The sequence below is a fragment of the Melozone crissalis genome, unplaced genomic scaffold (assembly GCF_028551555.1).
Source record: "Melozone crissalis strain CALT ecotype California unplaced genomic scaffold, PUWL_Pcris_2 ptg000004l_1, whole genome shotgun sequence".
NCBI classification, from domain to species: domain Eukaryota; kingdom Metazoa; phylum Chordata; class Aves; order Passeriformes; family Passerellidae; genus Melozone; species Melozone crissalis.
Window position 1 is genome coordinate 22,097,069 of NW_026535782.1, and position 25,503 is coordinate 22,122,571.

At 41.4% G+C, this 25,503-nt stretch overlaps 1 protein-coding gene across 1 annotated transcript in view; it reads left to right on the plus strand.

The window, feature by feature from the left end:
* Window positions 1-1,161: 1,161 nt before the first annotated feature.
* Window positions 1,162-25,503, plus strand: part of ANO6 (anoctamin 6) — a 70,534-nt gene continuing 46,192 nt past the window's right edge. Inside the window, exon 1 of the mRNA XM_054271889.1 lies at window positions 1,162-1,302. Coding sequence (XP_054127864.1) covers window positions 1,212-1,302 — 91 coding nt within the window. The 5' untranslated portion in view covers window positions 1,162-1,211. The remainder of the gene's footprint in view (window positions 1,303-25,503) is intronic.

Genomic DNA, 25,503 nt, shown 5'->3' on the forward strand with positions numbered 1-25,503 from the left:
CCTAATCTGAGTGAGAAAAATGCACAGTGTCAGATGGTGCAGATAACCATAATACCATTGAGGCATTATCAAGAGGGCAAAACAAGTAGCTTCTGTTCTGATGCATTTGCAGACCACTTCTGTCTTTAAGCAGACTATGAGAGAAGGCCTTTGCCAAGCAGAGCTGATTCAAAACTCTGCAATTAAATTTCTGAACTTTTTTTTTTTTGCTGAAGGTGCTTGCACTTAGACTTGCTGTAATACCAGGCCCTGCTGTGACTCTAACCACAGCTGCCTGACGACAGATAACCATATTAACAAGCAACAAGCTTTTCTGACAAATGGCTTTTCATCCAATTTTTTGTTTGTACTTTAAACATCCTGAGTCCTGTGAGTCATTTTGGTATCAACAACAGACTGGAGAGTGAAAATAGATTGCTTATAGGGTTTTTACTGCTTTTTGCAGGAAAAAAATGCCTCGAATGGTATCTTGTGCTTCTTATCTTCTCCTTTCCCCAAATATTGCTCCTCCATTTCTTCAATCCATTTTTACAGTCTTATTTCCATTTCTTCCCATTATACCACCTCAGTCCAGTTCCTGTCTGGGCACTCCTCCAGATGTCTTGCAGTTTTAGGAACCCTTTACTTGCTCCTGAAACCAACACATGTGAGTAGATGAGTATATTGATGAGCACTTAAATTCCTTTTTATAAGTACTTCTGCCCCCACAGTATTCCTGCTTAGTTGCGATTCATCATTCTCTGTGTTGCAAAATTCTCCTAGGTTGTGTCTGGAGGCTAAGATGGAGATGAGAACAACCTCTTCCCTCTGAAATAATCAACAACGAGTTGAATGCATTACTAGAGGTCTAGAGATGGGCTCGTTACTCAGCCCTTGAGCATTCCCCCTTCAATTTCCATTACCTTTTCCAAATAACTCTACTTGTTGCTTTGGAGCTTTTTCCATCCGTAGGCTTCACGTTTCCAGCAGCATTTAGCAGTGGTTCCTGGGTGCGTATTTTGGCCCATTTTTAAACCCCCAGGGTTTCAGAGGGCTCCGGCTGGAGCGGGGCAGGGCCGGGGCGGGGCGGGGGCGGCCGCTCCTGCCGGGAAGGTGCCGGTGGCCGCCCCCGCCCGCCCGCCCCCCGCGCTCCGCCCCCGGCGCTGCCCGGGCTCGGGGCGGGCTCGCTCCGGCGGCGGGGAGCGGGCACGGGGCGCCGCAACTTCGGCAGGATGAGCGTGGAGAACCAGGACGTGCTGCTGGATCTGGAGGGGGAGGAGGAGGAGGAGGAGGAAGATGATGATAACGATGATGGGGAGATCGGTGAGTGGGGGCTGGCGCGGGGAGGGTCCCCCGGGCTCATCGCGGGCGGTGTGGCTCGGCGGGGCTCGGGCAGTCCGTGCCGGGGCCGCGGGCGGGAGCGCACCTGGCCGTGCGGGCTGGGGCCGGGAGCCGCCGGCAGACAGCGAGCCGCCCCGCCGCTCGCCTCCTTCCGCCAAAACTACTGAGCGTTTTTCCGCGGAAAATTCGGGATGTCTTTGTCCCTGCGGGCGGGTGTGCGCCAGGTGTGGTTGCCTTACGGAACGCCGTGGTGATGGTCCCGCTTCCGTAGCGTCGGCACGGCTCAGTGGGCGAGAAGCACCGAAAACTTTGCCCGTTCCTTTCCCTGTGAGCTGAGGGAAACGCGTGAGAGGGGGCAGAAGCAGCGCTTTGCAGGGAGCGCGATGCCGGAGACCTTTGGGGCGGCAGTGAGCTCCCAGGGCGGGCACAGCCCGTGTCCCGGTACCTCGGTCCTTAGGAAGATACAAACGTGCTATCCCAGTTCCTCGGTCCTTAGGAAAGCACGAACGTGCCATCCCGGTGCCTTGGTGCTTGGGCAGACACAAAGGTGCCATGCCGGTGCCTCGGTCCATAGGAAAACACGAACGTGCCATCGCTCCGGCCGCCCGGCGCTCGCAGCATCCCTTTGCGCTGCCCGACTGGCGTGCCTTGGCTGGACACCGAGCTAAGGGGAAGGGTAATCACAGAACGGCTTGGGATGGAGAGAGCTTGAAGATCATCCAGCTCCAGACAGCTGCCATAGGCAGGGACATCTTCCAGCAGACCGGGTTGCTCATAGCTCCATCCCTGCTGGCCTCAAACACAATCAGGGAAGAGGCATCCACAACTTCTCTGGGCAGCCTCTTCCAGTGCCTCACCATCCTCGCAGTAAAGAACTTTTCCCTAATATCTAATCTAAACCTACCCTCTTTCAGTGACACCACTCCCTCCCCGCAGAACAAAACACCCAACAAAGCAAAGTAAAATGTAAGGAGGAAATTGGCAAAGCAAAGAAAGATAGTGATTTTGCTGGGGGGAAAAAAGGCATATTGTGTCTGCCAGAAAAGCAGACATTAAAATGGACAGAGAGTTTTAAATTCAAAGTGTATGTAAGTCTTGTTCCAATGCCAGTAGCCCAGGACAATGACATTGTATTTACTGTGGGAATGAATTCTATTAAAGTATTTCCAGAAAACAGCCCAAAAGGGGTTGTTTCTCAGCTGGTTCAGACTGAAGGGGTCTGTTCATTTCACAGATTTACTTCAGTTCAGAAGCTGTGTTTCAGCTGCAGTAGCCAAGATATTCTAAAGCCTTTTATTTCTAGTTCACTTGTTAAAATAAATCTAACAAATAAAGAATGCAGGTAAAAGTCAGTTAGACAAGCAAGTAGAAGCTGGGCCTGTACATATAAATTTTAACAAATAAAAAGGGTTTCTGCTCATTATTTTCCAAAAGGCTGTGAATCTTTTTGCTGAAAAGCACATATTTTGATGATTTTTTAAATATTTGGTCTGAGTTTCTGCATTTGTAAAAAATTTTAGTGACATTAACTCTCTCCTTTTCATTGCCTCCAAATATTAATCCTTAATAATGCCACATTTGTTCAGTTAGCTCACTCCAGAAGTGCATAAAGTTTGAGCCTCACCCTGTGTCTGTGGAAATCAGGGAATGTCTTTCCTCCAACATTATTAGCCTTTGTTTCAGATGGGAGTATCCCTTGACTTACAGTAATAGTCCAAAGACAAATCCAGTTTTCCATATGAAGTGCAGCAAAGGTATTGTTTGACTCCACTCCCTGAATTTAAAGGGTGGATCAGCACTGCAGTGTATTAATCAACAGCTGTCTTTTCCATTCTTCACCCCAGAGAAAAACTGATTTTTTTTCCTACTCATAACTCTTTATCCAACTTGGGGATAGTTCAGCTCTCAGAGCCAGCAAATCATGAGTTTCATATACTGTATACAACAGTTGGGAACAACTCATGCTATGTGGCAAAATTGCCTAAAAATTGTGCAGTGATGATTTCATGAGTTGTTATGTTATGCAGAGCCTGTTACACAGAACCTGGCTTTGTCACATTCGCTACTCTTCCTTGCAAAATGCATGTGTAACTGTCTTAAGGTTTTTATATTAGGTGTAATTACAGGAGAACTGTTTTATTAGTATGACAAATATATTAATCATCCATTTACCTCCAGTTTTATTTTGCCACTTGCATCTGCAGTTTTCCCAAGGACACCATCTCTGGTTCAGGAAGTAAGCAGGATTTCTGCACTCTTTCCAGTTCTATTCAAGGTTAATCCAAAGTGTTTATATCTCATCAGAAAAGCATTATTATGGAATGTCAAAGTTTGCAGCCATGGCACATAAAGGGAGCGATCTGTCTCGTTTTGGCATACAGTTGGTTTTGGTTGTCCATGCTGATGAACAGCAAGCCACTCATGTCAGAGGCGGTGTTGGGCAGGCATCCAGAGAGAGAGCTGTACTCGAGTCCACAGGGGGGTACCAGAGCTGCTCTGCCTGTTGTACAGAGCTTTGACACTAAGTGTTTGGATCAGAGTTGGGCTTAGGGAAGAAAGTCTTGTCCTAAGGTTAGACTTTTTGGCAAGTTGAAACTTTTTCTTTCCAATGCTTAAACAAGATGGACAACTTTTTTATTTGGACTCAGGCTGTTTTCAAGAGGATTTTTACATCAGTGGCATTTTTCCCCCCCCATAATTTATTCTTTCCCAAGTGCAAACCTCACACCATATCCAAATTGGTTTGCTTGTGTTTGAGGATTTACAGAATATTTGAGTATGGTTTCCAGAAAAATTAACTTGTGCAGACAGTATCCAGAGCCATCCATCCTGATTACCCATCCAGCAAGAAATGCTTTTGTCTTCATAGGGATATGTTAGCAACATGCTTATGCTGTGTGGTCTTGGTTTTACTCGAATATATATCCTATTTGCTTCTTGAACCTTGAGTCCACATCTTGTCATCTTTTGACACTGCTACGATAATGACCAGACCGTGCTTTCTAGATGACCAAGAAAAGGATGTTCATATGTCAGCCTTTTCTTCTCACACAATGTGCTGATGAGGATTCAGGGGGAATTCCAGCTCTTCTTTCTAAGAAGGCTTTCATGCTATTGTTCAGGACACATTTTTAGCAACTACAATAAAAATGTACAAAAGTACATTTTATTGGTTTATTCAAGCAACATAACAATTGTGGAGTCACAGCCTAAGACAACCAGTTTTGTTCAGCCCACTGTACAACTGAAGCCCTGCCCTGAGGGGTGATGTTGTAATCCAAATGGTGTAGAATATCTATTCTTCACCTCCTTACTTTTGCTCACTGTTATGTTCTCTTGTTTCCTCATGGCATATACTGCATTTAGTCATGCTGCCTGCCCTTTCAATAACTCCAATGACATGATGTTTTTTGTATGACCCTACAAATATTGTTGATATCATATACTGTACTCCAATATGCAAATAAAACATACCCACAATGTCCTCCAAATTAGTCCATTTTGCCTTCATGATTCTCTGAGATGGGCAGTTCCCTACAGAAGTCTTCTAAAGGCAATGGAAAGCCTGAACATTTAAATTCGTTTTCTCAGAAGTGTGGCCTTGTCCTGCAATTTATTAAGTATAATCCCCACCTTTGGAAAATTTCAAAGGGGCCAGATCTTATATTTTCTTAAGACACAAGACTTTATAAGTAGATTCTTTTTAAAAAGTAGTTTTGTTTCTGAATAGACACTTTCTTCCTTTTCAGTCTGCCTACAGTAGTAGGGAGTAAAACTGCCCCAGTGGTGTCTTTTCACACCTGGTTTTCTTCTCTTTTGCTTCTCATACTTGCAATCAACTTAAAAAAATATTGAGGCACATTGCAATTCTCCGTTCTCCTGAAGATGGCATAAACTGTCTGATGAGCTGAGAATCAAGAATTTCTGCTCCCTGCACTCTGTTTGGGACCCTGCTCTTGTGTGTGGACATCTCATGCGTGTATGTTCCTGCAGAAACAAGCAGGAATGTACCACATGGTCTCAGTTATTCTATTAAATTACTATTGGAATTACTCTTGGGTCAGTGAGAAACTCCTCCTGGTGAGCTGGGACTTGCACAGGTCCAGGAAACACTGGAGTGTTACACTGGCCAACATCTAAACCACTTTTCATGCCTTCATGTCCTTTCTCTTGTATCTGTTACACTGATGGTTTACCCACATTTTTTTTGTCTCTTCATACTTTGTCATTTTTCTCTCCCAAGCTTCTGCCACTTCACCTTTGCAGAATCCAGGCCACAGATGAGGATACAATCCAAGCCACACAGTGACACCAACCTTGTCACCAAGTGTGGTCCCATTTGAAAGTACACTGCTGGTACCACTCACTTGTTAAGGCTGATTTATTTATTTTTCTGCAAAACTCTGAAAAACCTAATGCTGAGAATATAAATCTTTAATTGCAACATAATTACCAGTTTGCAGCTATTTATAATTCATAAATTCTGGAGGAGATCAGAGAATCAGGCGGGAATTTAGGAAATTTATACAACCTTCATACATATACCAAATTTAAATCTATTTTTAAAGGGTTTTTACCACACCTGAATTCAAAGTTGTCCACTAAAAACTTCCTGTACTGTGAAAATATTCTTTCTTCCTGTATTGTGAATTTAGCTGTACTGAACATATTACAGGTAAGTCTACAAACTGTAGGAGGACTAATTTGCCACTGTATTAGGTTGTGCAAATTGCACAACTTTAATGGTAATAGTTTTGTTTCTTTTCCTAATTATTAAGTAATAAATTTTATGGTGGGTATTTATCACATGTCATTCCTTGAATTTTTTCCTCTATTTACATAAGCCACAATTTCCTTTAAGAGGAGGAATACTCTACACTGTTATGCTCAACAACTTAAGATTTTTTAAAACTACCTTTCAAGCATTACCATTTGTAAAAAAGAAAACTCATTAAATTCAATATGTAGGGAAAAGCCAGAATTTTTTTTATGTGGTACAGAACTCCAGCAGTTCTATAATGTTACAGTTACTAAAAGTAATGCAATCAAAAGCTCACAAAAAACTGTCCTAATATCAGTTGATTTGTCCTTTAGGCAGAATATGAAAATGCAGATAAAGAACTTGAATTTGAAGAGATCAGAGACTTGGAAGGGAAGATGTACACATGCCATAACAGATGTTGTGTTTCCACGCAAAAGGGCCTTTCAAGAGAAAATTAGAGAAGAATTACTAATAATATCTGTTACTATGTGCCTGGGAAATACTTAGAATCACAGAATGGGTAAGATTGGAAAGGACCACAGTGGGTCACTGATCCAACCTCCCTGCTCAAGCAGGGTCATCCTGGAACACATTGCACAGGATTGTGTCCAGATTGTTCTTGAGTATCTCCAGTGAGGGAGACTCCACAATCTCCACAATCTCTCTGAACAGTCTGTTCCAGAGCTTGGTCACCTGCACAGTAAAGTTCCTCCTCATATTCAGGTGGAACTCCCTGTGCATCAGTTTCTCCCTATTGCCTCTTGTCCTATTGCTTGGCACCACCAAGAAGAGCCTGGAAACACCCTCTGGACACCCTCCCTTCAGATACTGATGGACATTGACAAAGTTCCCTCTCAGTCATCTCTTCTTGAGGCTGAACAGGCACAGCTCCCTCAGCCTTTCCTCATAAGAGAGATGCTCCATTCCCCTGATCATCTTTGTCACCCTCTGTGGGACCCACTCCAGGAGCTCCATGTCTCTCTTGCCCTGAGGAGCCCAGAACTGGGCACAGCACTCCAGATGTGCCTCAGCAGGGCTGAGTGGAGGGGCAGGATCACCTCCCTGGACCTGCTGGCAGCGCTCTTCCCAATGCAGCCCGGGATTCCATTGGCCTTCTGGCCACAAGGGCACTGCTGGCTCATGGACAGCTTGCTGTCCTCCGGGATCCACGGGTCCTTCTCCACAGAGCTGCTTCCCTGTAGGAGGGCCCCAAGGCTGTCCTGGTGCAGAGGGTTATTTTTTCCCTATGTGCAGGATCCTGCATTTGCCTTTGCTGTATTTCAGACACTTCCTCTCTGCCCATCTCTCCAACCTCTTGAGATCCTTCTGCAGGGCTGCACAGACCTCTGGGGTGTGAGCCATTCCTTCCAGCTTTCTGTTGTCCATAAAGTTGTTATAATTTATGCCATTCAATAAAGTTATCATTGAAATCTGTGATGGTGGTCACAGGGGTTCTTGGATGAGGAAAGAAACGAAAATGTTGACTCTACGTTTAGAAGGCTTGATTTATTATTTTATTATATGTATATATTACATTATAACTATACACAAAAGAAATAGAAGGAAAATATTCATTTCAGAAGGCCAGCTAAGAATAGAATAGCAAAGAATGATAACAAAAGCAGCTCTCTCAGTCTCTGTCCGAGATTGCTCGGCCTTGATTGGCCATTAATTATAAACATCAAAAATCCACCTGATGCATTCCACAGCAGCAGATAACCATTGTTTACATTTTATTTCTGAGGCCTCAGCTTCTCAGAAGGGAAAAAAGTCTTAAGAAAAGATTTTCACAAAAAGATGTCTACGACAGAAATCACCTCATCATGCTATTTCCTCATACCTGCCAATTCCTTGGAAATGATGGCTGGCATGCTGTGCACTTAAGATATAGTTTGCCACTAGACATGTGGCAAACCTCAGGGGGAATCTGACACTAAAATGGGTGTTTTTTGGTGTGATTACAAAAAAAAATACAACCAAACACAAGGGTGCTTTTGTTTTACATGACATAAATTAAATAGTCTTGTACCCCTTAAAAAAGTCAAATAAAGTAGCATTAGCCTAAGCTTGGGATTAACTGGTGTAGCCAGGAAAAGGAGTTACTGACTGCTGTGCTTTTTACTTAATGCACAAATAATATAACTAAATATTGTCTGCTTGACATGAGAAAACCTTTAGAAAAGGTGCTTCAGGCCTTAAGCATATGGAGCTGCTGCAGTTGCATGTTTAACACGATAATTTAACAGAGGGTGAATGTCAAGGAGGACAGCTCTGGAGAAGGTGCCATGGGTTGGTTTATGCGCTGTTCTCATATTGAGGAAACAAAGGTGAAGGGAGAAATATTATGCAAGTGCTGAGCTCTGTATCCTGATGAATAGAAAAAATCAGATTATTTTTAGTGGACTGTCACTAGTGCTACAGTGCATGTCTTTGGCATGGTCCTTTCTAACAGTCTGAAATATTGCTGTACAAAATACATATAATTAAACTGATATTTGGTATATATATTTTAATATGAAATTTCTAAAAATATTCACTGGGGGCCAAATATTCAATGGGCCTAATACCACTTGCAGGTTTTAGGGTTTTCTGTTTCAAACTCAGTCTTAGTGTGAGTGTAGGTGGAACAGTCTTACCTCTGAAGAGAGTGAGTTCATCTGCTGCGTTGGCTGTGAGGAGAGACTGCTCAGGCATTGCTGCTGTCTGGTGTTCTGGTTCCAGTCTGATGGATCTGGAAGCTGAAGTGAAAACTGGAGGCTTTAATGTCACAAACAAGCGAAGCAGCACAAACTGGTTTGGCTACAGAAAGTATTCCCACCCCCAGCCAGCCCACAGCAGCAGCCCAGGTCTCCTTGGCACTCTAGCCCTGTGTTTCACTGGGGAGTCTCAGTGCCAGTGTGGTAGGAATGCAAAGCTGCAGAGAAGGACACTGCACACTTTATCTTCTTATTGCTGCTCTCTGTGGCAAATGAAAACTGGCAGTCATGTGCACTGCCACCAAACAATGGATTGGTTTTGGTAGTCAGTCTAAGAATGCAAGTATCTAAGCATAGATCTATTGTCTTTTCCACCCCTCACAATTTACTCAGGCATCCCACATGTCTCTGAAGGCTTTGTGACAGAAGACAGACAATCAATTCCCTTGATTGTATCCCAAGGGAATACACAGCCATCTGAAATATATTTTTGCCTAATTTGATGGGATTACTCTCTTCTTACCTGCCCCATTCTCAAGTATTTGATAACAGCAGTAGACATATAGACAGGGTTCCCTGCAGGGAGTTGAGAAGTGAACTTCTGAGGCATCCTTTATGAGTGCCAGATTCAAATTGTAAAATTAATAAAATATACTAAACTGCAAACTGAACTTTAAGAAGTTTAGTTACAAGTCTGCTGGACCATAAACATTCCTTTCAGTGTTTTTGTGACTCATGTGGTAGAAACAGCAGCTTAGTTTCAGATTGTAAAGGCACTTCAGTTTAGTTTTTACATTAAATACAATTAAAATAATTTCCAACTAAACCACTATTCATCAACATCATTTTGACACAACTGAAAATTAAAGTTTTGTAAGAACTGCCACCAACAGCAGATTTTTCTTTGCTTTTACTGTTTCCCTTCCTTTCATTTTTTTTTTGTAGATGGAATTCATCTGGCCCCATTAATCTGGTTAGTCAGGTTCTTCAGCATTTTTTAGATATGATTTATTATCGGACATTAAATATTTGCATAGGAGACTGCTTACATTACAGTCATCAGAATGAGCTGAGCAGCAGTGCTCTGCTGTGGGAAACAGCTACTACCTCTTGTGTTTAATGCTGCTTGAGACCAGCTGGTGCAGCAGGATAAATGCCTGGAAAACTTGAGTTCCCCTGGTGTGTGTCTGTCCTGCAGGCTTCCAGCATGGGTGGAGATAGATCACGGAACCACAGAATGGTTTGGGTTGGAAGGGCCTTTAAAACTCATCTAGCCCAGCCCCACTGCCATGAGCCCCATCTTCAACTAGATCTGGTTGCTCAGGGTCCCATCCAGTCTGGCCTTTAATGTTTCTAGGGGTAGGACATCAGCCACCTCTGGGCAACCTGTTCCAGTGTGTCACCAACCTCACTGTTAAAAACTTGTTCCTTATAGGTAGACTGAGTCTACCCTCTGTTAGCCTAAAACCATCACCCCTTGTCTCTAAAGGTCTTGATAAAAAATCTGTCCCCATCTTGCTTATATGCCCCCAGTTTGTCCTAAAATGACACAATAAGGTTTCCCCAGAGCCTTCTCTTGAGCCCGAAAGCTTTTGGCTCTTTTTCCATGGCTGCAGCAGAGACTCTTGAGCTGTCCCTCTACTAGTTTGGGAAGTTGCAGTCAGTTAAGGAATCTTCACTGTCTAGGAAGAGTGGGAGCAGGAAGAGCTTTTGTTGAGATACCCTGCAGCTCCTATGGTGTGGTGATACTAATGGACTTGTGTCAGGAGAAGGGGATGAGATTAGTGACTTTTCAGAGGGTGAAATATCGTGGATTCTTTCCTTCCTTTGCGGGAGGCATAGTAACTAAAAAATGTCATCTGGGCTGCAGATCAGGTTGGAAAGAATGAGAAATGATTGTTAAATTTTGGTGGTGTAGCAATCCTGCTAAAGATGCTGGCAACTGATATTAGTAATCCAAGGGTGTGCTAACACAGTGGAGGAGTTAAGAGCCATGACCAAACAGCCTGTGGAGAAGCTGTGGTCTGTTCCTGTGATTCAAGAAAGCCTGAGAAAAAGCACCAGACTTGAGCTTAGATCAGTGGAGAGACTCATGTAGCACAAAGCAGGGTCTTACCTGAAGGTTCTCATAAAATAAAAAGTGTTGAAGTCATGAAAAGAATGAGGAAATGGAAGTGAAGACGAAACATGTGAGTTCTGGGTATAGACTGAGAAAGAAAGAAAGCAATTGAAAGTGAAAGAGGAAGAACTGCTGGCAGTATTCACTGGGGAGGGCTGGCCAGTGCAGCTGTTAAGAAGCAATTGTTTGCTGTGGGTGCTGAGGCACTGGGGCTCCCCAGAGGAGCTGTGAGTGCCACATGCCTGGGAGTGAGCAGGGCCAGGCTGGATGGAACTCTGAGCACCCTGTCCAGTGGAATGTATCCCTGTCCATGGCAGGGAGGTTGGGAACTAGATGGCCTTTAAGGTTCCTGCCAACCCAAGCCATTCTGTGATTCTATGGTTCTGTTATTATATTCACCTATTTGTCTGGTCAGGAACTCATTAAGCAGTGGCATAAAGATTCTTCCAATTGAGTTCATCAGGAAAATGAACTGCAGAAGGGACTAAGATAATATAGCTGTGGGTGCAGTGAATTGAAATAATTCATCTATGGCATTTTCATGTAGTTTTTAATATATAGCAAAAATTGAAATGTGTTCATCGGTAATTTATCCACCAGGAAAAAAGTTGCTATCTTTATACTCTTAGTTATTTGCAAAAAAATTTCCACTGCTGCAGGTTTGGCACTGCAGTTAGAGATAATAAGAAGGCTGAGATGATAATCCAGAGGGCTCTAGCAGTGCCAGAGAGTTTTATTAGTTTGTGTGCAATATTAGTAAGATTATTGGTATTCTTTTTCTGTGTTTTTTCTGTAAGTAGTCTAATGGAGTTTTTACAGGCATTAATGAATAAGGATGAGGTCAAGCAAGGCACACTTTACCCTTGTGAGCAGTCCCTTTGACTAGAGTGGGAATAGCATCATTTTTGTAAACAATGTTGCAAAAGCAGAATTATTCCCTAATCGAGGTAATATCTCTATTAAATATTTCATCATCTCCATATATGCTGATTTATTCTAGGAAAAATAATTAAATTCATTTAATCATTCTGCTGTCTATAAAATACAAGAAGAATCTTTGCACTAAAGCACAATTTAATCTATAAAATGATGGTAGTACTTAAGACACAACCCAGCAATTGCTCCTACAATATTTGGTAAGGCTTAAACATGTAATAATTTTTTTTTAATTACCTGAAGAATAGAAGAGTCAATGCTGGAATATATTTTTTAACTTGTTCCTTGCTGATAACCAAGCAAGGAGAGAGAAAACTTCAAGGGCAATGCAGTCCAGCCAAGGAGAGCTCCAGATGTTTTTGTAAGTTTATTGGAGTTTACGAGAAAAGCAAAGTTCATCTCTCACAAAATCACAGAATAAGCTGATTTGGAAGGGATCCACAAGGATTATTGAGCCCAGCTCTTAGCTCCAGGCAGGACAGCCCCAAGAATCACCATGTGCCTGAGAGCATGGTTGAAATGGACCCTGCCAACCTTGGTGCTTGCCCACTTCCCTGCAGGGACTGTTCCAGTGCCCAGCCACCCTCTGGGTGAAGAACCTTTTTCTAATATCCAGCCTAAACCTCCCCTGACAGTAACTTCAGGCCATTCCCTTGGGTCCTGTCACTGGTCACCACAGTAAAACCTAGGGAGTCCTTTAATTGCTAAAACTACAATTTACTCATTAGGAAACAAAAGTACAGTTTGTTTCTAAACTCTGGGTCCCACACCAAGAATGCTTGCAGGCAGAGTCTTTGCACCGACACACAAGCTAAAAAGTACATCTAGGTTTTGACTTATTTTCACTGTTTTTAAAGTAATTAAAAGTATCTTTTTGGGACCCTCCTATAAACATGCTGTCTAACATCAGAGTGTGGGAAATACTTTAAAGCAAACATGCTGAGCATCTCGTTACAGAAATTCAAATATATCTCCTTTGAGACATGTAAATTTAATAGCAGTGGGTATAATTTTATAAATCTATCTCAAGATTTCTAATTAGATAGTTCATTGATCCACAGGCATTGAAGGCTGACCAAACAGCCATCTGCAATTGCAATTGTGTTAATCATGTCAGCTCCCCGTGAAAAGGCTCCATAGCCGCTGCCTGGAGATTTGGCATTGGTGAGGAACACCAAGGGCTCAGCTTGGCTGCTAAAAATCCATAGCTTGGCTGCTATGTTTGGAGCTTGGGGCAACTGCTGTGGGAGGGCTGCCCTCCTGGAAAACGCAAGGAAGGCAGGGTATGCTAGTTCCCTCTGTAAAGGGGTAGTATTTTTGACATGGTTGAGGTTGATCTTGGCAAATTTGCCTCATGACAAAAGCAGAAGTAGCTTGTCTTCTTTATATTTCCTGCTTCAGGACAGATTGTTTTAGTTGATCTGGGATAAAAACAAGCAAACAAAAATAAACCACATTGTTTTAAGCAATGAAGAAAACACCTTCTAATTCAAGAAGGCCCTTGGGGACCCTCAGCCCTGGAGGAGGTATAAAAGCAGCTTATCAGACTTTTGACCGGAGGCCAAACTCGACAGTCCTCTCCAAAGCTGGGACAGTCCTACAGCGAGTCAGCCTCCAGAGTATGTGCATGTGTACCATGGTTCTGGGCATGCATGAGACCTAGGGGAGGGAGAGTGGTCACACAGAAACAGTAAACAGCTTGTGCTGCTTCTTGGTTTCATCCTTTCTGCTTCTTAAAGTACCAGCAGTACTGTGTTTCAGCAGCTGCTTCAGATAAGATCTCACTAACTCTTCTGGAATTACTCAGGGAAAGAAAACATAAAACCAATGATATTTTATGGAGTTTGGGCTCAAGTTTGGACTCAACCTTTTGATAGCTGTTACACTGCCACCATTCCATGTACTTGTCTCAGGCTGTGGTAGGAATACTGATTTTTACAGGATTACCTGCAGCCTGCTCCTGTAGTTCTCACACAACAACCTAAACTTCTGAGGTAGCAGGCTGCTGCTCCTTTCTATGTTCCAGTCCATGTAGGGAAGGATTACAAGTCAAACATGAAAATGATTCTTTTGAGATGAGTGGATCCAGCAGCGTCTGTGTAGTTATCTAAGTGTGTAAATGTTGGAGTCTTAGTCCCCAGAGCCTGGGGGTAGCTGTTCAGTAGGTGTTTTTCAGTGTGGGGTTTTTTTCAGTTGTTTATTTTCCAAAATTTTTCATTATGAAACCATAAATAATAATAATACTCCATTTATCATTTGTGGTTTGGTTGCTTTATTTTCATTTGTTTCTTCATAATGGAGGAGAGTTTAATTAAATACATTAGGGATAGATGTTTATCCTGTGCTCTAAGATCAAATGTGTCCATCAGAAGAGCTTCTGCATCTCTCACTGTGTATAGTTCACCAACCAAACCCATTAACCATTTGTCTCATCAGAATGTTCCTTAGGAACACCTTGCATGCAAAAGTAAACATTAGAGAAATCCTGTTTGCTTTCATGATGAGTCATTCTGTTCTTTTCCATGTCCATCACTATCTTCTTTGCTGTTTTCTTGTGCCAGCTTTAGGGCCAGTCATTCTCTTGGCATCCAGAATTCCAGGTTTGAGTCCATATGACCAGATCTGGCTCATGCAGAAGAGAAATGTCACTTACGAGTGGCATAGGATATTCTTCAGGTCCAAACTGCACAGCTGAAGTGCCAGCCTGGAGCAAGCAGGGATAGAGGAGTCATTCCATGATTTCATGTTTCTGTTTTTCTCCAGTTTGGTGATACTAAACTAAATTAAAATCTGGAGGTAAAATCCTCTGGTTTGTGTTCAGGGACCAGACTGGATGACCTTGCAGGGATCACTGGATGACTAGAACCTTCCAGTCTTGCAGTATAGGAGCTGGATCCACACATTTTAAAAGGTCATTTTTCTTACCTTTGACACAAAAAATGGAATCTGCAGTAAAGCCTTTTCAAAAACAGAACAAATCTCAGCATATATATTATCCCCATATAAGGGATAATGACTAACCTCCTAACAGCCCATCACACTTGCATTTTCCCTACTGTAGTAACGAGATGCGTAAGCATTCTAAACTCAGCTTAAATTAAAAACAACTCTCTAGAGTCTGCTGGTTGGGTTTTGGTTTTATTTCATTGCAAAACTGATTTTTTACATTTTCTCCCTTCGACAGTTTTGAAGAAATGAATTAGAATCTCGGTGGAAATGGGTTTGTGGTGAGGGCCATCGCTGGGTCTCTCAGCACTGGTCTCTCTGATGGAGATCTGTAATGTTGTACAAAATGAGCAAACCCTGTGGCTCTTCCTGTGTTACTGCCATCTGGTATGTTCATCACATCGTAAAACAGTTTAGCAGGATTCTTTACAATTCTTTTCTAGACACCAAAGTAAAATGTCTTTCCCCGCTTTCATGCATTTCCTCTTCTGTGGGCTTTTTTAAAAATTTCATGGAATTACACTATGGTGTAGGTGAGATAGGAGTAAAGGAAGGGTTTGGCTTTTTCCTCCTTATTGTTCTTGCTGCTTGGTTTTGTTATAGCTGAATGGTATCTAAGATTTGATGCTAGTAATTTTTCATCAGGATCATTACAGTATAGTCCTGAGCTCTGTTAGCTCCCTCCTGAGATACACTATCAAAATACACATATTTTTATTCTCTGTGCTAAGCAAAAGGAGATTTGTATTTTTAAATTAATGAGTATTCTTTACTGATAAGCTCTTAGAGAGAATTTACTCAACCTAGGATGGCTAATCTTCTGTGAAGGAGCAGCAATTGCTAGAGAAATCTAGAAATGGCACTTTATGCCAGACTATCATATGCTTACTCTTCTGGGTCTGAAGCTGTCCTGCTGTTCTTACTCTGAAAGGCTTGTTCACAATGGTGGTGGGTGACCATACTGAAGTCTGAAGTACGACTCCAGCCAGGTATTAATCCTTCTATTTGGGTTGCTCCTAAGCACTTAAGCTAGATACCTTATAGTTTATTAACATTGTTGCACATCAAGCAATCAAAAAGCTCTCTTGTCCCATGGTCAGCGCCGTTCTTACATTTTCTCAGGTATCTTTGGCATCTGCCTCAGAGCTTGTAGTACTGTGTAATATATCTGGGAAGGGTTCTAATGTGCCACTCATGGGTAGGTGATTGGAAACCTGCTGCTCCTCACTCACCCCAGAGCCAAGACTTGCAAGAAGCAGCTGCGGGCTCAAAAGCATTTATGATCTAAAAAAATGTACTACTTCTGTCTGATTCTGTACATGGGAGGTTCCCTGCCTCTGTGCCCTCATTTTACACTTTGGGTCCCTGAATGGTGGTTCTGACCCAGAGCACCACTGGATTCTCTTGGAGCCCGGAGGCTGGGCTGGGTGCACCCCTGACCTTGTGTAAAACTAGGGAACAGCCTGAGTGTTCACTGGCTGGTGAAAAGGGGCAGTAAGAACTGCACAGGAGGCAAGATGCAGGCCAATGACTGTGCTGTGACAAAAGCTGGGCTCTGGGAGCAGGCATTCTGCCCAAGGACAAGGGCCAGGAACTAGAGCTAAGCCCTGCAGCTGAATGACCACGAGGCAGTAGTGTGACATCATCTGACAGAAAGGACAAGCCACCAGTTGGGCTTACAAACCAGATGGCAGAGCACCCATCCCAACAAGAGGCTGATTGCAGCCAAAGGCATGGCTTGATGGTGGCATCACCTTAGAAAGCTAATTGTCAGCCCTGCCTAAGCTCAGGGCTTGGTCTGGGAGTGTGCAGTGGTTGATCTGTCCATTCAGTCACCTAAACCTGGGGGCTCTTCACCAGTGACTAAAATGACCAGGGTCTTCAGCGTGCCATTCTCTCTCCAGAGAAATATACTTCATTTTTTCCATCCTTGTCTTTTTACAGGACTGTAATGCTGTTGGGATCTTACATCCTTCTATTTCTGTATTTTCAAAGTCCAGGGAAAAACTTTTGTGTTGCCTCTAGAACTTGCTTTTATTGCCTTCATGTTTTCTGAATGTATTTGTGTATAAATTTGTTGAGTTGGTATTTTCATATGCATTTATTTTTTAGTTTTAGTTGAAAAGTGGACTTTTCAATGCCAGGCAGAAGGAGCATATTCTTATTTTCCATCAGACTGCCCACACTACTTTTATTAGAAAGCTGTGTGCCCACATGCATCCTTCTTGTTAAAGCCTCTTTTCCCAGAAAGGAACTTAGAAACCTCTGTGTCTTCAAAGCCACAGGGTCTGTGGCATGTGATCTTCTGTCAGGCACAAAGCTGTCAGACCTTACCAGCTGCAGTTACTGGGGATCACAAATAGAATTTTCAGCAGAAACCAGAATTTTTATTCATGGTGATTGTAATGAGCTAAAACAACCATACTGGTTGGTTGTGGGGTTTTCCATCATGGTACTGAATTTACAGTAATTACATTATTCTGAACTGACTTTTGAAACTTAATAAATTTGATCCATCAGAAAAAGTGTCCATAGTTACTATGATTACTTTTCTTGCAGTGCATTTTGAGATTATTCTGCAGCAGCACAGAGTGCTGCTGCATATGGACCACTAATCAAATTGCCTGATTAGGTGAAATTCTAGACTTTCAGCAAAGTTTCCTCATGCCAATTGCAGCAATAATTATTACATCATTTCTGCTCAAGGGAATCACTCAAATGCTTCAGATATAATTTCATTTCTAAACTGACTGTATAATTAAATAATACAGTATAGCCAGTAGTAATCTTTCTCCGTATTTAAATGCAAATTTTACCAGTTATCGGCAGGAGCCGTAGCATCCCTAATTGGTTGCAGCTAATAATATATTATGACTAAAAAATGTTAACGTTAAGGCTATGAAGTCAAGCACTTAGAAGTTAGGCAGTGTCAGCATTAGTATTGCCCAGACAACTTCCATTTCCCTGTCATTTGTTTAAATGCAAGTTACAGTGTTTATGTACACAATCATTGTTCTTTTTTTCCTCTTAAGTCCATTGCCTCATTTAGTAAACTGGTAGCAATTGCAGATTTCTTTTTATCTTCCTCATAAACAGCATGTCTCCACATCTTGTTTAACTCAAATTATCCAAGCATTGCACAGAACATTTTCATTTCTTTCACCCTCTGTGTTTCTATGGTGCTTTTGCCACACCTGAACACTATGTCCAACAGGGATGTGAGTGTCAGGTTGCCTAAAACTCCTGTTTTTAGAGAGTCATGGAGTTTCAGGCTCTTTTCACAGGAATGTAGGATGCTGAAGCGATTACTAAGATGTGGGGAAGGTAAAACACATGTGAATGGATTGTGCAAGCACAAGATGCTGAACAGAGAGATCCAAATTGCACTGGCAGGAATCCAGTGCAATTGCAATGGCAGGAATGCATCTTCTGCAGGGCCACAAGAAAATAATTAATTTTTAACCACTTCTGTGCAGTCAGATCTTAATCCCATTCTGTGTTTATAGTTTATAAACTCCCTGCTCTTCTTAAAAAGTTGTCTAAAAATGTTCACCAATGCCAAAAGCTTTGGGACACATTTTTCAGAAACAAGAGCATTTTCCACTTTTGCTATTATAAATACCATACCACACTTCATCATAGAACCATCACAGAACAGTTTGGGTTGGAAGGAACCTTAAAGAACATCTTATTCCAACCCCTCTGCCATGGGCAGGGATATCTTCCACTGGACCAGGTTGCTCAGAGCTCCGTCCATCTTGGCCTCAGACACAACCAGGGATGGGACATCCACAGCTTCTCTGGGGAACCTGTTCCAGTGCCTCACCACCTCCACAGCAGAGGATTTTTTCTAGAATGTGATCTAAGCACACTCTCTTTCAGTTGGAAGCCATTCCCCCGGTCACTACATGCTGTTGTAAGTGGTCTCTCTCAGTGACAAGCGCCCAGCTGTGCTGTAGAAGTGCTGAGCTCCCTGACAGCACCACCCTGGGCAGCTGGCTTCCAAACTCTGCTGAGAAAAGCTGGGCCAAACCTTGTTTGAGCAGCTTGCTCAGCACCACGTGTATCACATCCTGAAGCAGGGACACAGGCCCCTTCTCTGAGGCTGTATGCAAATTCTTTGACAAAGAGATAATCTTTCTTCTTTCAATCTTCCAACAGCCCTATATACTATCTGTCTGTTACAAAAATTACTCAAAGTTCTAGACAGACAAGTTTTACTTAGCCAAACCTGGAGTCGTCGTCATTGCAGCCCCATCTTGTATACAAAAGAAGGTAGGGTCCTGGAGAAAAAATTTTGGGGTTTATACTGAAAAATTATTTCCTTTGCCTTAAAATCTGCTTACATCTCCTGGGCTAGACCAAGTGGTATTATACTGTACCTTTTACCTTTTTTGTAGTCACAAAAAATTCTGAAACAGAAAAAACAGGATCCAGTCCTTTCCTTTGTGTCTTTAGAATGAGGATCTGCAATGACAAAGAGTCTTGAACCAGAACTATTTCAGTGTTCATGAGTTTGAATTTGGCGTCTTATTGATCTTCTTGCTTGCCCCATCTCTCTATAATTTTCTTTTTCAGAAGAACCCTGAAAGCCATTAGAGCCACATTAACCAAAGAGGAATGATTGTAGTTGCTGATTTAATTCATGGGTTGTAATATGGAGCAACCTGAATTTTTATTTTAAAGGCTCTCTTAGAAAAAGAAGTTTTTCTTGTTTATTGGTAAAGAAGCTAAGGCAGTAAACCCCTTGTGTTCTGCTGTGTAATGACATTTCTGAGGGCACCTCATGGGCTGTACCCAGTCTGGGTATAGCAATTCCCTGGCAACCCCCAGGGAATTAGCCACAGTGCCTGACAGTAAGGCAGGAAATTCCTGTTAGCTAGCAGTTGCAAAATCATTATTTCAGTTTGTACTTCTGGAATTGAATGTTTTGATTTCTCCCAAGTCCTGCTTTAGGGGCCTACATCTCTTCTTTAATTCCATAGACACACATTAATTTCAGCAAGTATATGGCTCAATGCTCACTTTCTTTGATTTTCCATTTGTTGTTGAAACAAATTCTTTCTAACCTACTAGATAATTCCTATTTACTCTAAACTTGTATATAGATGCATCTTATTGGTAAGTAGAGTTAATATACCATAGAGAAAAACATGTTTATTAGTTGACTTAAAGATGCTGTATACTTTTTTAAAAGTACCTTTATGAAACATTTTGCATTTAAAATAATTTATTAAGCAAGAGAAACATTAGTAATTTCCTTTCATTATAATAATGAAATTGATGTATCGATTAATGAAATTGATTCATTCTGGTCATTAAGGGCCATATGCTATGATTGATACAATTTGGCTTAAAAATTCTCAATCTGCTTGGGCATTTTGGAATGCATCAGCAAGAATTTATCTGTAACTTTAAATGCCTACTATGTTCTGCAAATCTGTCCTAATGCCCTTTGGGTTCCTAAAATTTGTCTATCTCACCCTTTGCAACCTGGATTTTATTTATTGCAACAGGAAAAAAAATGCAGCCAGTTCTTCTTGATCCCTTTTTCAGGCTAAAACAGATTATTCCAAGTAAAGAAATTTTTCTCTCAGAACTTTCTAACAGAGCTAAAAGTCAAAGTTGTCTGTAAGCTGGTGCTGAATTCAGTGACCCAGCTGATCCCTTATGCCTTATGTTCTTAATGTGACTGAGGTAATTCTTTTTCTCAGCTCTAGAAACTATGAACTTACATTTTTGACAGTAGGAATTATAATGTTTTCATTATTGTTAAAAATGAAAGAAATGAAATACATATGCATTGTGTGCCTCAGTTTGTAGGAGTGTGACAGAATCAATCATGAAACAGGCTCATTTGGCAGTCAACATTACAGTAGTTTTCTACCTGATTCCATATATAATTAAACCAAAGCAGCCCTTAATTGAAAAATTTAAGAAGGCTTGTTTGTTGCATCATTTTAATATATTTAAGTTGCCTACTCAATTATAAAAAAATGTATGTGGAGAAGAGAAAATGATTCAAGCCCATAGTCCAACTTGGTATTAATGCCTGAAAAGTATGTAAGTCTGGTGCCTACTGACTTAATCACTGTATTCCATTACTTTGACAAAGCAAGCCATGTGTTTGCCATGCATACAATCAGTTTACACTGAAAAGCATATCAAATATTGTTTAAAATTATAGCAGGTAGACATGCTAATACATTCTAAAACCAAAGGCTGTTTATCTTTAAATTGCCTATTGACAGATGAGAGCCAAAATAATTCTTTCTGACAGCCATTTCAACTGAACGAGAGTAAACTGTTTAGCTTGAGAAAAACCATGTGGAATATTGTAATTAGCAGCTGAATTTCTGCAGTGATTTACAGTCAGCTGGAGTTGGATGTGGATACTGGATGAAGCCAGGTTGGTTCTGGCATGCACTGCAGCAGTGAGAAACAGGAGCCAACACTGGCTTTTCAGCAGATTACTCTGAAATCACAGAATTGTAACTAAAACATCATTAGCCCAGTGTTTTGTTTCTGAAACTGAGGCTGGGGCTAGTCCAGGTCTCACTGAAATGTTTTAGGATTTTTGCCACAGGTTTTGGGCAATTGGCCCTCTTTGAGTTCTGAACACATAAGAACTGTTTTACAATTACTGAGTTCCGTAAACATTGCAATTCAGTGTCTCTTAAATATTTAGGTACTGCTATCAGCAGAATCATTTCCACAAAGTCAAATTTCTTGGTTTTATAACTGCCTGCCATTTACTTTGTTATTTTTGGTGAACTACAGTGATCCAGACTTGCAATGGCCTCTATTATACAGCCAACTGAATGTTTTCCTGTTTAGGGTTAGCCATGAAAGAGCATTTATTTTTTAAAGTCATTCCGCATGTTCCCATCCTTTGTTTGCACAGCTGTAAAAGAAGATAACTTAATGGAAAGATGATTCTTTCTTCAAACAAGAAAGAATCATCTTCCAAGACAGCCATTTCACTTCCTTTGTGCTCCAGCAGCATCTCTAGTTTCATTATTAGGTTTCCTCGGGCTTCTGAAATTAAAATCAATGTTTTCCTTATTATGAGGCATAGATTAGGTTTTTGGGTTGATGATACCTGCAGATCTGCTCTATGTAAGTGTACAAAGTATGTAATTTATTGACAGCTGGAAAGCCATTTTGGCATTACTACATTTCAACATTACTAATTGTCACTATGTTTCTCACATGCTGTAAGGCTGCAGGTGACCCAAAGTGAGCAAGACTTTCACATGGAAGGCAGCTTGCAAATCTCTTATTAACTGTAAATGATAAGTTATAAAGCATAGTTTGATATAAAAATAATTCAATTTCTCTCCAAATACTTAATTTTTCTGGAAGTGAAGAATGTGGGATTTAGTAGCATGATTTTCAATTCATTGTTGAATAATTTCTTTCTAAGAAATTATCAAGTCATTCTTCAATGAGGTATGAAATGAAACTAATTTAAACATATTCTAATCACAGAACTTAGCAGAATGAATGCTACTAAATGCAAGCCAGTAGTATTTGGTGGGATGGGGTGAAATCATTGATACTTTTATAATGTGCATGGAGGAAATATCATAGCCCAGAGAACCACTAGTCAGGAAAAATCAGCATCTGGGCAAAGACCACAGTCTTTGGATCTTCTTATTTATCCCAGCAGATGGGAACAATCTGACTCCATCCAGTTATTTGAGCCTCACTGTGGCAAACACGATATGATCTTTTCATTTGATTTTCATTAGAACACGTAGACTTTACTAATCACTATTTTTTTTCCTTTTCTAATGTGGTGACAGTGCTGTCAAATGTATCAGGAAATGTGTCAATTCAGATAAAAATTGCATGTAAATATTTCCTGATATTTTCCAGTCAGTGACGTATTTTGTTATTATACTGATTTTCTTTGCAATCTATTTGAGGCCTGAGCGACCTGAGCGTGTCCAATTGTGTACTTAGTGTTCACACATTTCTGCGTGCAGTGACTGTTGTTGCCTCAGGCATGGCTGTGTGAGAACAGGACTGTGAGGAAGCTTGAGAGGGGGTTTGAAAGATCATCTACTCAGTTCTCCTTCAGCAAACGCCCGCTGCCCATTTCTGCCCTGCTGCATTCCCACCTGCTGCTCTGTGCGTGCAGAGACACTTCTGACCAGGAACTGCAGAGCAGTTGCTGTGCCCCAGCACTGTGGCCTGGCTTTGCAACATCTCATTTTCTGTAACCACACTGTAAACTTCCCTCTCTGGGGAACAGGAACTCCATGCTGCAGGCAAGTCCCACTGAGGGGCTGAGCAGATGTTCTTGAGCCCATTGGGTTTGTACTTCGGAGAGCACAATGTTCTATTAACTTATTTTTCTCCCTGTAAGAAGAGAATTTAGACTGTTTAAAAATTCTGTGAGAGACTGTCATCACTCTCCCAAAACTCTGTGGGAAGTGAGAGGTGATGTGATCTCCATAGCAAAGCAGCAAAGCCTGGGCATTCCAGAAGTCACTTCCTGGCTTTGCATTCTTGGTTGCTCATGAGGTACCATGTTCAGTGCCAGGGCTGAGATCTTGTCCTTAACAATGCCTCACAGGCTTGTTAGATATCAGGTGCTATGAGTTTAGTGTTGTGAAATCTTCTTGACCTCTCAGAATAATTTGGTGCCTACTAATTTGGGTTAATGCAGGTTATTTACAAGCCAAAAGAGTGCTGCGGCTCTTTTTGGCCTCTGACTGTCTTCATTTGAGAGGAAATCAGTGATAACAAATACATAGAATTTCTTTGTCACAAAAAGATTGGCATCTTCAGGCACGTTTGACAATGTCCTTGTCACAAAGCCAAACCCAGTGGTCTTTTCAAACATCAGTTTATCCAACATTTTTGTGGTTTTCTTGTCATTAATTTTTTTTGGACAGCATCGTTTTTCACTTCTGGATACTGCTTTTTTTTCATTCTCAGTCCTCTTTAATTTACAGATGCAAAAAAACCTTTCATCCCTACTGCATGTACTTTGGACAGCTTCCATTACTTTGCTATTCAGACCCGAAGGAAATATTTATTTCTTTATATATAATTCTTCTTTATAGTTTTACAAAGGCAGATCATCTTCCATGATTATCAGTAGGCCATAGCCTCTCACCTATAGGTAGAGATTGCTAGTAGAAATTATAATTAAAGTCTTTAAATTTGAATTATGCAATGAGAAATCACTGAACTTACAAAACCATCCATTGTCAATAACAAGTAACTAATGAAAAGACTGGAAATTTGGCATTGGCTGTCAAGGAATTTTTTGTGTCTTTATTCAATCCAGTCAGAAATTCTGGCTCACCTGTGAAAAAGCAAAGCTGTAGAGAACATTCATTTAAAAAAATCACTGGTAGAATAAACAGCAGGATTCATCTCCCATGGCCTGGCCAAAAGAAGGGATACACATAGGTTATAAAAAAGTAATGTGGGATCGACATGGACTACTTAGTCCTTCTGCATAGGCATATTTGAGGGAAGGTGTGAGTTGGTGACAGCTCACTTCAGTGTCCTGCATTGAAGAACAATCTCCAGGCAGCTGGAAATACCACTGACACATTGGCAGCTCAAACACCACCAAGATGTTCTTGCAAAATAGCTTGCACATTTTCAGTACTTAGAATTTTTACAACAACATCTTTTGAGAGGACTAGATCAAAGACCAACTGGTATCATTGAGCAGGCACTCAGAACTATGACTACAATAGAAAGAAATTAGGTTAAGTGTTCTGACAAAAGCATATGTTGTTGGATTGCTTGAAGACAGAATTTGATGTATCTGTCAATTAGAGTCAGAGTATGCTGGCACAAAGCCAGTAGATTTCTTTGTTCCCTTGAACCTCCTTTGCTTTAATTGGCTGGGTGATAGAACACAAACATCCAGCCTTGATGTGCTGTAACTCAAATATTAACAGGAGTGGTAACATTTCTGAAGAAGATATCAGTAAGAAGAACTATTATTTTAGAATAAAATCTGGGCACAGCAGCCCTTAGACATAACTATGAGAGCACTAGGACCAGACTTAGAGGAAGCTGGGTCTGGGGAGGGACCTTGAAATCTCCTCTAGGCCAACCTCATAAAGGTGACGCCAGATTCAACATGGCCTAAATTGTTCCAGGGTATTTAATTCATCTGTACTAAATAATCTCTGATGTTAAAGACCTCACATGACCTCACCTGCCTTCCCAGGCACTGTCTTCTACTGTTCTTGCTGTTAGGAAGTTTTTCTTAGCGTCTAGCACCAGACTTTTATGCTGCAGGTTTTTTTCCTTCCATACTTAAAACTGACTTTACTGTAATGCTGGAGGGGAGGGAGAAATAAATTAAGTGATTTTGGGGGTATAAAATGACTTTGTGTGGGTGCACCTTTTTCTGGCAAAGCTGAGTTTTGCAGTACTGTTTTTGTATTTCTGAGAGACTAGAATGGTCTCTTCCAGATAAAAACTGCACAAATTGGCACAGCTGCCCTTGCAAACCACTGTCAAAACAAATCTTATCTAAGTACCCATTCAAGTAGTGTCAAGGCTTTGTAATTTTGGATTCACATGAACGTTAAGCTGTAATTAACTTAAGAGAAGTTCTTGGCTATTGTCTCATGAGAGGTGAGAGTGGCAGGCCCCTTTTACATAAGTTCTTCCTTAGGGACAATAACCCAGGGACTCTCTTGAGCATTATTTCAAGTACAAATGTGTTAAGGTGTTAAATA